At 37.9% G+C, this 12,220-nt stretch overlaps 1 protein-coding gene across 2 annotated transcripts; it reads left to right on the top strand.

The window, feature by feature from the left end:
- The first annotated feature begins 116 nt into the window (after positions 1–116).
- Positions 117–10,969, top strand: g2e3 (G2/M-phase specific E3 ubiquitin protein ligase). Of its 2 annotated transcripts, none has more exons than XM_015036571.1 (17): positions 117–264; positions 1,280–1,350; positions 2,254–2,351; positions 3,063–3,164; positions 3,314–3,438; positions 4,534–4,702; positions 5,503–5,609; positions 6,131–6,244; positions 7,075–7,199; positions 7,316–7,409; positions 7,509–7,679; positions 7,752–7,906; positions 8,049–8,233; positions 8,324–8,496; positions 8,915–8,954; positions 9,081–9,252; positions 9,405–10,969. In XM_015036571.1, the coding sequence occupies exons 1-17, from the start codon at positions 233–235 to the stop codon at positions 9,692–9,694; spliced, it is 2,223 nt and encodes a 740-aa protein (XP_014892057.1). In that variant the 5' UTR covers positions 117–232; the 3' UTR covers positions 9,695–10,969. The 2 variants fall into 2 exon arrangements, with proteins under 2 accessions (XP_014892057.1, XP_014892058.1); XM_015036572.1 differs by lacking the exon at positions 117–264 and adding an exon at positions 276–350.
- The last annotated feature ends 1,251 nt before the right edge of the window (positions 10,970–12,220 follow it).

Here is a 12,220-nt window from a genome sequence, read left to right as displayed (position 1 = left end):
AAACAAATGTCAGAATTGCAATTAATGGAACAACTGTCATAAATTACTGTCATTTGGCTGCTGTGCTCGCTCCTGACGAAAGGGGGAGCAGAATGTTTTCAGTTGGACAGAAATTTCCGGAAACGGAAATGGGTTTCCCTTGTTTTGAAAGAGGGAAATTTAAAAGTGGACATCGTTAAGAGTAAACAGACTAGCGAGAAAAATGCACTTTCAAAAGAAGAGCAAAATATGAATGCAGACTAAAGATATTCATCTGGGGGTAAGGTAGGCGAAAGGAAGAACATTTCTTCATTTTCACTATAACGGAGGGTTTTGGCTCTTCACTATTACAAATAGGCAGGTCGACAAAGGTGGGCGAGAAAACTTCGCTTACATTTTAGAAAATCTTTCTAATGTGCAGGTCTTTACGTTTGATTTGACAAAATATAGCTGAAGATTGTGTTTTAATTTTAGCTAGGGTTTATCTCGGCGTTAAAGCAGTATTTTATGGTGCTACCTCTTTGTTTAGTAGCTACACCTCTTTTTCCCCCACCCAGTGTTGGTGGATTTAATCACCAACTGGAAGCAATGACTATATAAAATAATGTATGAATGGGGATAATCTTGGAATTCCTTTATTTTCTGCTGAACTACTGTTCATTTAAAGAACTTGCAGCACAGGTCGGATTTGGTCATGAATAGCCTAATCAGTGGATCTTTATAACCGTGTCCCAGTTTATTACCTTACAATTTATGTGCAACAAAATAAGAAGTTCTGTTATAAAATTGTAGATTTGCTACACATTAGTCACAATACAATTATAATTATCAAGGTATATCAAATTTGGAACATGTTACAAGATGAAAAGCATAAATAATTTCCATCCCACTGCTCCTCTAATATTTTGGTGGCACAGTTAACTCTTTACTTGACCACTTGGTAATAGGAAGTTGTTCTAGAAACTAAAGCTTTATGGATCTGGAAATGTTTATGATTATTCTGCTGCTTCATTTTACACAAACAATTTCAAAGAAACTTTTATTTATTAAATTTAATTGAGTTGCTCATGTTTTTGCCTGATTTGAGAAACTGCTTGGTGAGTCTATTATTATGTAAAGCAATCAAGATGCAAAGAGTTTTAGGTTTGTTCACAGTCACTGCTGCTCACAAGTAGCCCTGTTATCCATTTTCATTTTGTTTTTATAATATCAGCAACCTACAGCGCCATCTATTGTATGGCAATTGTATAGTGTGGTGATTGTTCATTAAATGTCATCAGTGTCTATCATGTCTCCACAGGTTGGATACCATCATGAGGAAGAAGTCAAGAAGGTTAAAGGAAGCTGACAAGTCCGGCAAACAGGAAGATTGTATGTGATGTGTAATCATGAAAACCACTGTTTCCACTAACACTGAATTAGCTGTGTATAAATCAGTGTTTCCATGTAAAACTGCAGGTGTAGTAACAGAAAATGTATTATTTATTGTGAGAAATGTCTTATTGCAATTAATGATCTCTAAATTTTCCCAAAACTGTCCATATTGTTGGGATTGTTTGTTTTGCTATTTCCTCCACTGTATTTTCACTAAAGATATAAATAAATATCATTGCACTTCTTTATGTGACTGGCGTCCTAAAGAAGCACATGTCAAATGGGAATGTTTTCCCAAGAGCAATATTTGTGTTTGCGGGACCATGTAATTGCTGTGACACACAATCACAGCCATGCAGTTACCAAAAACGTAGTAATAAATCATTCTTATTGTAACATTTAGGTTAGAAATATTGTGATAAAACATCAGGTCCACATTTTCCATGGCGGAAAGGAAGGCTGAGGCAAAGTATGATGGAAGTGTTTGGTCAAAGATGTATGGTTGCAAATTGTGTATCTGTCTACAGTTTTTTTATGTGTATAATGTGTGAGTGTAAACATGGTAATCATTGAGGGGACTACAGCTTATTTGCATAAAAGTGACAGAGCATTAAAACATATTTCTGGCCTTTACAGGGGTGACCTGCCACTTAGGAAACACATAACTTTAGTTTTCCGACAGAAAAACTATTTTTTGAATAGTCATACAAAAAATGTTTGAAACATGGATCACCTGTGGTTTGTTTTGTTGTAACTTTCTTCTAAGTTAACGAGAGATTCTAGACTTTGTTCATTGTTCAGTATTAACTAGAAAAGGATCAAAAGTGGAAATGTGTTGTGTGAATTTGTGATTGGAATTTGATTATGTTGATTTTGAATTATAATTTTGTGTGTTTCCAGGCTGTGCTCTGTGCAGATGCAGTGATGATGACCCGGCCTTATTTGGGGAAAAGGTCAAACTCGAAGAGCACAAATTCTCTGTCCATTACTTCTGTTTGGTGGGTTTTCATCAACTTTTTATGTACATGATTCAGTGTTCACAGATTCAGCTGAAACCAGAAGTTTATATATACCGATATGTACACCTGTACTTACTGATTATAGATAAATCAATATTAATATCTGACATTCTTTTTATCAATATTGTGGCTTTCAGCTAATAGAAATTAGATGGTAATTCTAACTGACCTAAAACAAGATAAGTTTGGTTTTATTTCACTTCAGAAATAAGACTTCACACCTCACACCATGTTTTGTGAGGAAAACAATTTGTTTCTTTTTTTTATTCGGTGAATGTAAACTTCTGGTTTCAATTGTCTATGGGATGAAATCCCAGTTGCCCAATCAGAGCAGCAGGATCTGTGGCTTGTCTTACTTCTGCAGATTCATCTGCTGTTTATTTTTTATTCTTCTCTTCAATATATCGGCACCAACATTAGTATTGGACAATATTAGTCAATTTTTAGCATATCATATCGGATAATAGTAACATTAACATCTTGTTGCTGTTTGTTTCTGAACGAGGGGGAGGAGTTTGGTCATGAGGTATTTGTCTGGTCATGTGTGTGAAGAGTTTAAGTGAAGCAGTGGTGAAGTCAGCTGTGGGGTCAGCTTTTTCAAGGTGTCAAAAGTGTAGTGAAATGCATAATTTTTTACAATATCGGTTCATTTTTACCTGTTGTCAAAGAGCTTTCTCTTGTCTTCTGTAGCTGACGTCTAGTGGAGTTTACCAGCGAGGAGAAGAGAACGAGGGTGTGTTTGGTTTCCTGGTGGATGACATCAAACAGGAGATCAGGAGGGCAGCTCGGATGGTGAGTGCTAAGTAGGGTGGACACATATCAGTTGTTTCGTCTGAAAGATTCTAAAAAGTCAGGAGACAGTTGGAAATTTGGCTATTTAACATTTAAAATTGACTTTAACAGAGAAACTCTTTAATTTGTGTGTCGTTCATGTGCTCCAGACATGCTATGGTTGTAAGAAGAAGGGCGCATGTGTTGGCTGCAATGTCAGTAGCTGTAGGAAGGTGGTGCACTTCCCCTGTGGGAGGAAGCTGATGTTCATCACACAGTACAACGAAATATTCCCGTAAGTGGCCACACCAAACACCATTCAGATGTAGAGAGAAACACTCAGCTAGTCATCCAACACTAACATACACTTAACATTGCAATCAAATTGGTCCCCCACTCTGCACATTAAATTTGTTGTTATACTGTAGTAAACAAGTCCAACAAGAATGGTTTAATTAGCTCTATAAAACTAATATTACAGCTGATTTCTCCAGATTCCACGCTTTAAATGACTTCTGGGATTATTCAGCTCCTTCATGACAACTGAGAATTAAGGCCTTAAAATGATCTTCTATTAATTTCAAAAAATGTAAGTTTGCCTCAAATACATTAATCTCAGGTCTTAAATTTACTCGTGGCAAGATGTAGTTTAGTATGTACTTCCTCTTTTTATCTCGCTGGACTTTTCTGTCAGACAATAGTTTGAGTCACACACAGACTCTATCTTAAAAAGTCTTATTTTGACTTGCTGAAATCTGAAGACCGTTCTGACCTATTTTAGCAGTTTTCTGGTCTTTGGATACATTTTCGGTGTGGAATGACACATCACCAATAAGCATGACTGGGCAATTTGGCTTAAAAATAAAATCTCCAACTTTTTTTCTATTCATATCCGATTTCTGATTTTAATTGATTTCTCTCCCCTAATTGTCCAGATATTTCAGGTATCCCATAATGCAACTAATGAAGCCCATGATTAACGTATGTTTGTAAGATCACATCTGATTTGCAAGTGTGAGAAGACATTTGCCAATGACCAGGAAGTGGGGAATAATTTAACATGAATGTAACTTATTTATAAACTGCTGCAGTAATGTGCATAAAGATTGTACAAACAATATACATATCCATTCTTGCATAGAATATTAGGGTTAAAATGCCTTTAAAGCAAACTCACGTTTAGTCAGATTTGGTCAATTAGGAATGATGAAAAATAATCCAGATTAAATTAGATTTTTCAGGCTTGGGAAGCTCAGGTGTTGAACAGGAAACACATGAAACTTATATGGAACAAACAGCTGAATTCAAAATTGAACCTCTTAAGAAAAATCTTGCTTACAATGTGAAAGGCTGTAACAATATTGACCTGAATGTGTTTTTTCATCTGCAGGTCTTACTGTCAGGATCACAGTCCAACTCAATCTCTCTGCGTTGACTCAGACTTCAGTCTTCCTCAGTCCTGCTCAATATGTTTAGACTCTATTGAGCCTGTCTTGTCCTACTCTGTCCTCAAGTGTCCGTCCTGCCATGGCAGCTGGTTCCACAGAGACTGTGTGCAGGTAACATATGGCCCACAGTTACTTTAGCATTTTAGAGTAAATATACATTTGAAAGGCTTTTAATTGGAAATGTGACCTAATTAATAGGAGTGTAGCAGTTGCAGTTTTCTGGCTTTTTAAAAAGCCTGACCTGCTGATTCTGAATAAAGCAGATTTTTTTCTTTAGCTTTTTTTTTTTTCTTCATTTTTTCCTGAAAGGTTTTGTAGCACAATACTCAGGAGAAGACAGTCCTCTGGCCTGCTGGACATCCTGAAGCTTTATTCTTCTCATCAGCTTGAAACTCTTACCTTTGAGTTCAGTTAACTGTTCTTTCTGTTTATGTAAACCCAGCATCAGCGTTCCGATGCAAAGTGATGTCGCCTGTTCAACTTTCTTTAGAGGAAACTATGGCTAACACAAGAAATCTAGGAGTTCAGTACATCTGCTCCTCTTGCTGATTGTCAGTGATTTATTGACTCGGTCACAGCTTCACCTGCTCTTACAATAGTTTTTGTTATAAAGTAAACATCTGAAGTTAAAAAGCTGTTGCATATGAGCATCCTGAAAAAAAGCTGAAAACTCTAAATATCACAGGATATTTAAATAAAGGAAACAGTCAGTCAGGTTGGGACTGTGTCTTTAAAATTAGTGGCACTCAGTTAGATTATTTTTCATTTATTTTATTGCATTGTACATGCCGCCTTAATGTTAATCCTCTTCTGTTTTCTACCTTCCTAATCCTACTTAGGACATTTTAGTCCATTACTAAATAAATCCCTGCAGGAACCAAAGTGTTTTCTGACTGATTTTCTGTGTGTAGCATCAGGCCCACAGCGCGGGACTCTTCTTCTTCAGATGTACTCTCTGTAACAACAAGGAGAACTTCCAGCAGGAGATGGTCAGAATGGGGATATACATCCCAGAAAGGTAACAATTAACTAGATTACATCTGCAGTAAACATGAACCTGTTTTATAGCTTAAATATTACAGTATTTTACACTTTTTTTCTGAAATTATGTACATTATTTAATTGACTTTAAAAAAAAAATAATGGCAATTCTAATGCTTTAAATTGCAATAACAATGTCAGTTATGATTAAATCACATGTTTTCTGCTTATTTTTCTTATTATAATTATTATATTAATTATTATTATGCTTTATCATTTCATAATTTCTTCATTACCCTCTGTGAGTTTAAATATCTAAGACGCTGAAAATGTAGATGAGCTTTGAGCATAGAGGACAGTTTATCTTGTTTGTCAGCTGCATCATGCATGTGTGCATGACACAGAATATAGAAACCTACAAAATATCAAGTCTAAGCAATCCTTTGTAACTGCAATTACTGCATTCACTAATCTATCCAGCCTTTAAACCGCAGGTTATGAAACTGCTCAGAGTAAGAATGTACATAGAATTTCTTCTTCTTTTTTTGTTCTGTGCAGAGATGCATCATGGGAACTGGAGGCAAATGCATACTCTGAGCTTCTGGAGGTCTACAATCACTGTGACTCTGTTATCTGCCTCTGCAACGAGGGACGCACATACTCTAAGAAGGGGTACATCATGTTGTGCTAGATCTGTAAACATAAAAACATTGACACTGATGATGTATATTCTGTAATTATATAAAATTTAAATCACCATGGTCCTGGTATCCTTGTGATATTTGGGACTGAAACAGGAATGCTGTATTTCTGTAGTAGAATTACACCATTCCTGTTCAGAAACAACCAATCAGAGCCAGGAAGAGGGTCTTGGCACTGTCAATCACTCTTGTGTATGTGCTGCTCACACTCTACACCTTGCTCTTTACTACAGCTGGTTCACAGTATACTCCTCTGTGAATGCTAAGGCTAGTTAGCGTGACCACCTATGACCGGAGAAAAACAGTTTTCCTGCGACAATAAGTTGTTTCTCTGTCACTAGCATAACTGCAGCGTGTACAGGAGAGTGATTGACAGCGCTAGGGCCATCCTCCTGCCTCTGATTGGTTGTTTCTGACCAAGCGGTTTATTTCTGCGGATGGCAGTAGGACCACAGGGAAGCGGAGCTCATTTTTTTCACTGATTATCTGTCAGTATTATACTGCCGCAACATGGCGAAAGTTTTAACAAATATGTAAAAAGAAAACCTCACATTGTTTATGAAAGTAAATTTCTGCAGCTTTATTTAGATTAATCCTGTTACCAGTTGAGTTCAATATGCAGCTTGAAATATTACAAAAACATCCCTTCAATATTTTTACTGTGCAAGCTGAGCAATTAGACTTCATTTCAGCTGAGACGACTCAGCAGTGTTAACTGGTGAAGGGGCTGGTCTCAGAAGGAGATCAGAAATGCTGACAGACACTGAAACTTTGCAGCTTCAGTGTCTGGTGTGTTTCCAGGTGGTTCGAGGTGATCCGATGCTGCCTCTGTGGATCCAGAGGAACCCACAGGAAATGTTCAGATCTAAAGCTGAACACCACAGACTGGGCCTGCATCGACTGCATAAATGCAACGGATGGGAAAGGTCAGTTCTCTGTGATTTATGTGTGCCTACATCTGCATGTCGTCTCCTCTGCTCTGGTTAATGATAGAACATTCCTGCTGCAGCAGTTTTAAACCTCATGTTTTTGTCTGCTCCAGCATCTCTGGTTGCATCACCTCAGAGTGGCCAGAAGAGAAGCTTACTGTCCAAGCGCCATCTGACGCCCTTGACCTCCCCGTTAGGCTGTAAAAGGTACACACATGAAACGCTCCAAAGCTCTGCCTCCACCTGCTCGATTCATTATTGTTTTTATTCTTCATTTCTCTCTCTCTCTTTTTTGTTTTTCTTTAGACCGTGTACTCGTGTAAGACCCGACTCACCTGAGGAGCTCCTAAGGTCTTTACTTTCTCACCCTAGTCCTGTCAGCGCCCAGGTGGAGGTCCATAGAGACCAGGCTCTATCAGCTGGCCTGGACCTGGTCAGAAGGACCAATTTTGACCCCACGCACTCACTGTCTGTCAGGTAAACATTCGTTCTTGACTTCAGATGTGTTCTGCTATTTCTTTTCTTCATCTGCCAACTCTCTGTCTCCAGGTTCAAAGATGAGCAGCACCTGACCCTGCCCAGCACTCACCGCACTGGAGACGCAACCAGAAAGTACTTCCTGGATCTACTGATGCAGCAGATCCAGAACTCCGTGGTGTTTGAGGGCCCAAGCGGATCCAAAAACCTGGCACTGGACTCCCAGGGTGAGCAGACGGACTTTATCTGGAATGTGTCATGCAGGATGACTAAAGCTGACAGCCTCCTTGGTGTCTCTGTGTTGGTTTTGTGGACTGTGGAAACAAATGACATCCGTAAATGAAACGTGTGTGTGTGTGTTTTATTTAGCTCTGCGTGAGGATCTGTACTTTGACATAGGCTCCCTGTTGGCTCTCTGTCTGGTCCACGGTGGTCCACCTATTGGTTTTTTCTCCCACGGTCTCTACCAGTGTCTGTTTAACTACCCAGCCAACTGCCCCCTCAGTTTGAACCACATGACCCCTGAAACACACTTCACCCAGCAAGTCCACCGGGTGAGTGCAGGGCCGAGTCCGCCGCCCTGAGGCATCCCTCACAGAGGCCCCTGACGGGGAAGGCTGACTAGCTGGTGTGTGTTCATTTAGATTGCAGCCGCCGAGTCTCTAGATGAGCTGAAGGAAGTGATGAAAGCGAGCTGGGAGTTCCTGGAGCTGGCAGGCTGCAACAGACCAGTCACCAGTCTGGATGAGAGAGAGACTCTGGTGGAAGATCTGGTCAGCTTCACCATGATCACCAGGATGCAGCTGCCTCTGCAGAGGTGAGGAAAATACGGCGAGGTGGAGGTGAAGCTGAACAATCATGAGTAGGCCTGTCACAGCAGCAAATATTTTTAGGCAAAGTTGCTTGGTAAATATTGTGATAAATGATAATATTATTGTTTTGAGACCATTTTCAAGTAAAATATTGATAATGGGATAAAAATACAAGTTTGCTCTCTCAAAGAGTAGTAAATTTTAATTTTGTACAAAACGGTTCACATTGAAACCTGAAGATATTTTAAACATCCAAAATAAAACACAGCAACCAACAACAACAACAAATAAGAGGAAAATTAAAAACTACATAAAACCAAAGCTATAAATAAAATGGATTATGAAGTCTGTAAACAAAACTGCCCTTCAAAAATTCGAACCTCCTTTAATAACTTTACAGTTTTTTTTTTTTTCCACCTGCAGGTTACGAGAAGGCCTGCACACGCTGGGTGTATTTGATCAGGTGACTTAAGGCTGATTTTCATTACACTAGTACAAACCCTTCAGTTAAACAGCAACAGCATTTAACAAAGATGTCACAATCAGGAGTTAGACTGAGGAAAATCTGAACTTGTTTGATCTGATCCAGGTTCAGCTCTTCCCATCCGTCTTCTTCGGTGTTTTCTGTGATGCTAGAGAAACGATGACGGCCGACACGCTCGACCGGCTCTTCACCATGAACTTCTCAGAACAGCAGGAGACACGGAACCTAGAGACGCCTATCGTCTCCTTCTGGAGACACTTCTTGCTGGAGTGTGAGGGTAGGATGTTCATCTAACTTTGTTTCCTGAATCATTATCAATACTCTAGATTCAAAACAAGCTTAAATAAAAATATTTCCAGATTAAATCTGAAGCTTACGTAGATTATTTCAATAAAAAAACCTTTTAACACATGGTGTCCATGTCCCCAGTTGGAAGGAGCTCCATCTCCCTTCACGACGTCCTTCATTTTGTCACTGGTGCTGATGAGCTTCCAGCAGTGGGCCTCTGCCCACCTCCCTCCATTTCCTTCCTCCACCATGTCAGGCTGGAGGAGCAGATGGAGAACGCAGTGGAATGGTGGGATGACGGGCTTTTCCCTCAGTGCAAACCAGCGACCAACCACCTCCTCCTGCCTGTTACTTCCACCTACAAGGCCTTTAAAAGCTCCATGGAGCAGGCCATCAGCCATCATATGCACCTGTTCCCTTCAGGGTCTTAGATGTGGGTGAGGGAAAAAAGGAGACAATCTGTTTCTCATGCCAACCTCTGTGGAGTGGACTTTTGACTGTTAAATATACTGTATTATTTTCTAAAGTTGGTCTTTTTTTACCTCAGTGTTCCAGAGACACTCCATATATCTTTAGCATGTTGGTCATATTTTGGTTCAAAACAAAGAAATTCCTTTCAGATTTGATCACCTTTAACTCAAATTGATGAGGTTTTGAATCTATGAGTAGGAGTGGTTTATGGTCATGTTTCTCCTTCATCTTCTGCCAGTTCAAGGCTGCACAATATCAAGAAAACATGACATTGCCATAATTATTTTCAAATATTGTGATGATGGTATTAGTTGTGATTGACCTTCTCACTAATATTTGTACCACATAGGGTGGTACAAAAATTTAATATAGCCTGCCAATCACAGTATCCAAGCAACCTTTTGGGGTTGCAAGATTGTTCTCACTAATATTGCTATGAATGCTATTTTTAATATATTATGCATCTTGAGCCAAAACATAGAACTATGTCTCTTAATCCTGTTTGACACTCCCAAAGTAAAGCTGTCAAGTTTCAGGTTAAACTAGTGTTTGCAGACGTAATAGTGCAAACTCATTCAAAGCCTTGTTAATGTGTTATGGGACCAGTTATTAGCTCCAACTGGAAAACCGTTTTCTCTCAACAGACAACCCTCATCTGAAAAACAGCTTTAGTTTTGTTTTTATTTTTGTCAAAATTAGAGTAGCATTTGGCATCCATAACTCTAGTACGACAATCAGGAAACTGTTTTTAAATGATTGTCTTTGGGGGGGAACATGATGCATTTAAAAATAGATGCAGTAAAATAAAAAACATCTATGGATCTATTGAAGAAAAAGTTCTTATTAGCAACAGTTTTTATATAATGATGTTCCCTCAAACTTAAGATTTGTTCAGAATAAGGTATTTTCATGGCATTAATTAACTGATTTAGCTTTTATTACTGGCTTTACTGTTTCAGTTGTACTGCGTGAGCAGCAACACGGACCAAAGCTGAGGACTGGATTTTCCTTTGGTTTTATCACCATCTATTTTTGGATTTTTGCGCTTCCACGTCTGAATCATTTCATATTACAGATTTTAATTCTGTTAGTTTTTGTTTTTTTGCAACACTTTTTTCATGTGCATCTCTTGTATTTTGTACCGTGCTTACTTTATTATGCTTTGAAATTAGGTGCTAGTTTCCCCATGTTTGTTATTCTGCTTTTCATAAAATCTAATTCTTGCTCTGCGTTTCATTCTGTGTCTGATTTTTGGAAGGATGTTTGAACTTCGAAAAGTACGAAGAATTGGAACTAAAAATGAAAGAATTCAAATGACATTGTCAGTTTAAAAAGATTTATAAGTAATAGAAACAAAATTACAAAATGTAGGTATTCTATGAGAAAATGCTTTTTCCCTTAGCCATAAGGAAAGGTAGTAATGAAACGTTTCCTCTACCAATTCCAATTAAATGCCACATCTTAAGATGAGCCATCTAAAGGTGGATCTTTAAGAAAATATATTGTGTAGAATAGTTTTGTCGCCACCCATTTCAGAAAGTAAAACTTGTATTTAGATTACACATAAAATGGAATATTTCAAGACTTTAATTACTTTGCTGTTGATAATTACGACTCACCAATAAAAACATTCTGTGTCTCAGAATATTTAAATATGACATAAAAATCTATAAAATCATCTATTGTACTTGGCTTTCAACTCCAGTGGGATTTAGCTTTAAATTGTATATTTGTTTTTAAACTAAGAGTTGTTTTGTTTTTTTTATTGTTGTTTTTTAATGTACAACACTTTGTATCAGCTGTGGTTGTTTTAAAGTGCTTAATAAATAAAGTTGGTATGGTATGGTATAAAAAGGGATATTTCAAACCAACATCAGATTTTTGAAAAATATGTTCATTTATACCACATTTTTTCCTTCTGCTCAACTTTCTATGAAAATACTTGGATGAAGCACTGAGCAACCAACTTCTTTAGAAATGTTCTTTTGACATGCTGATTAAGCTGTGACACCACGAGTCTCCAGTATTTATACTAATTTTCTGAGACATTGAATTTGGATTTTTCATGATCTGTAAGCCACAATCATCAAAATGACAGGAAATAAAGGACTGAAATATAAATGGACAACTTGGCTACATTCACCCTTTCATTCTCACAAACGTGAACAAACTAATGATCAAATCAGCGGTCATTTTGGGGTCCAGTGCTTTGCTCTGGGGCACATCGTCATGAGACAGGAGGAAGTTGGAATTCGACCTATAGCCGTCTAATTCTAAAATTTAATTTTGCTGTCTATTTATATAACAGATACACAACATACTTTAGGGAACTTCAAATTGAATAACAGAAGATATAATTCATGTTTATTTGATTCAATTAATTTGATTTAGTACATTTAAATTCAGTGTAGTCAATGGAAATGACAGAGTGTAGTTTAGTTATAATACAGTACAATCAGGTACATGGGACCATAAAAGTAGTAAAA

The sequence above is a fragment of the Poecilia latipinna genome, unplaced genomic scaffold (genome assembly GCF_001443285.1).
Source record: "Poecilia latipinna isolate Pla-1442-1.1 unplaced genomic scaffold, P_latipinna-1.0 Scaffold373, whole genome shotgun sequence".
Lineage (NCBI taxonomy): Eukaryota > Metazoa > Chordata > Actinopteri > Cyprinodontiformes > Poeciliidae > Poecilia > Poecilia latipinna.
Note: the sequence above shows the minus strand (reverse complement) of the source record. Positions and strands in the feature narration are given on the sequence as shown.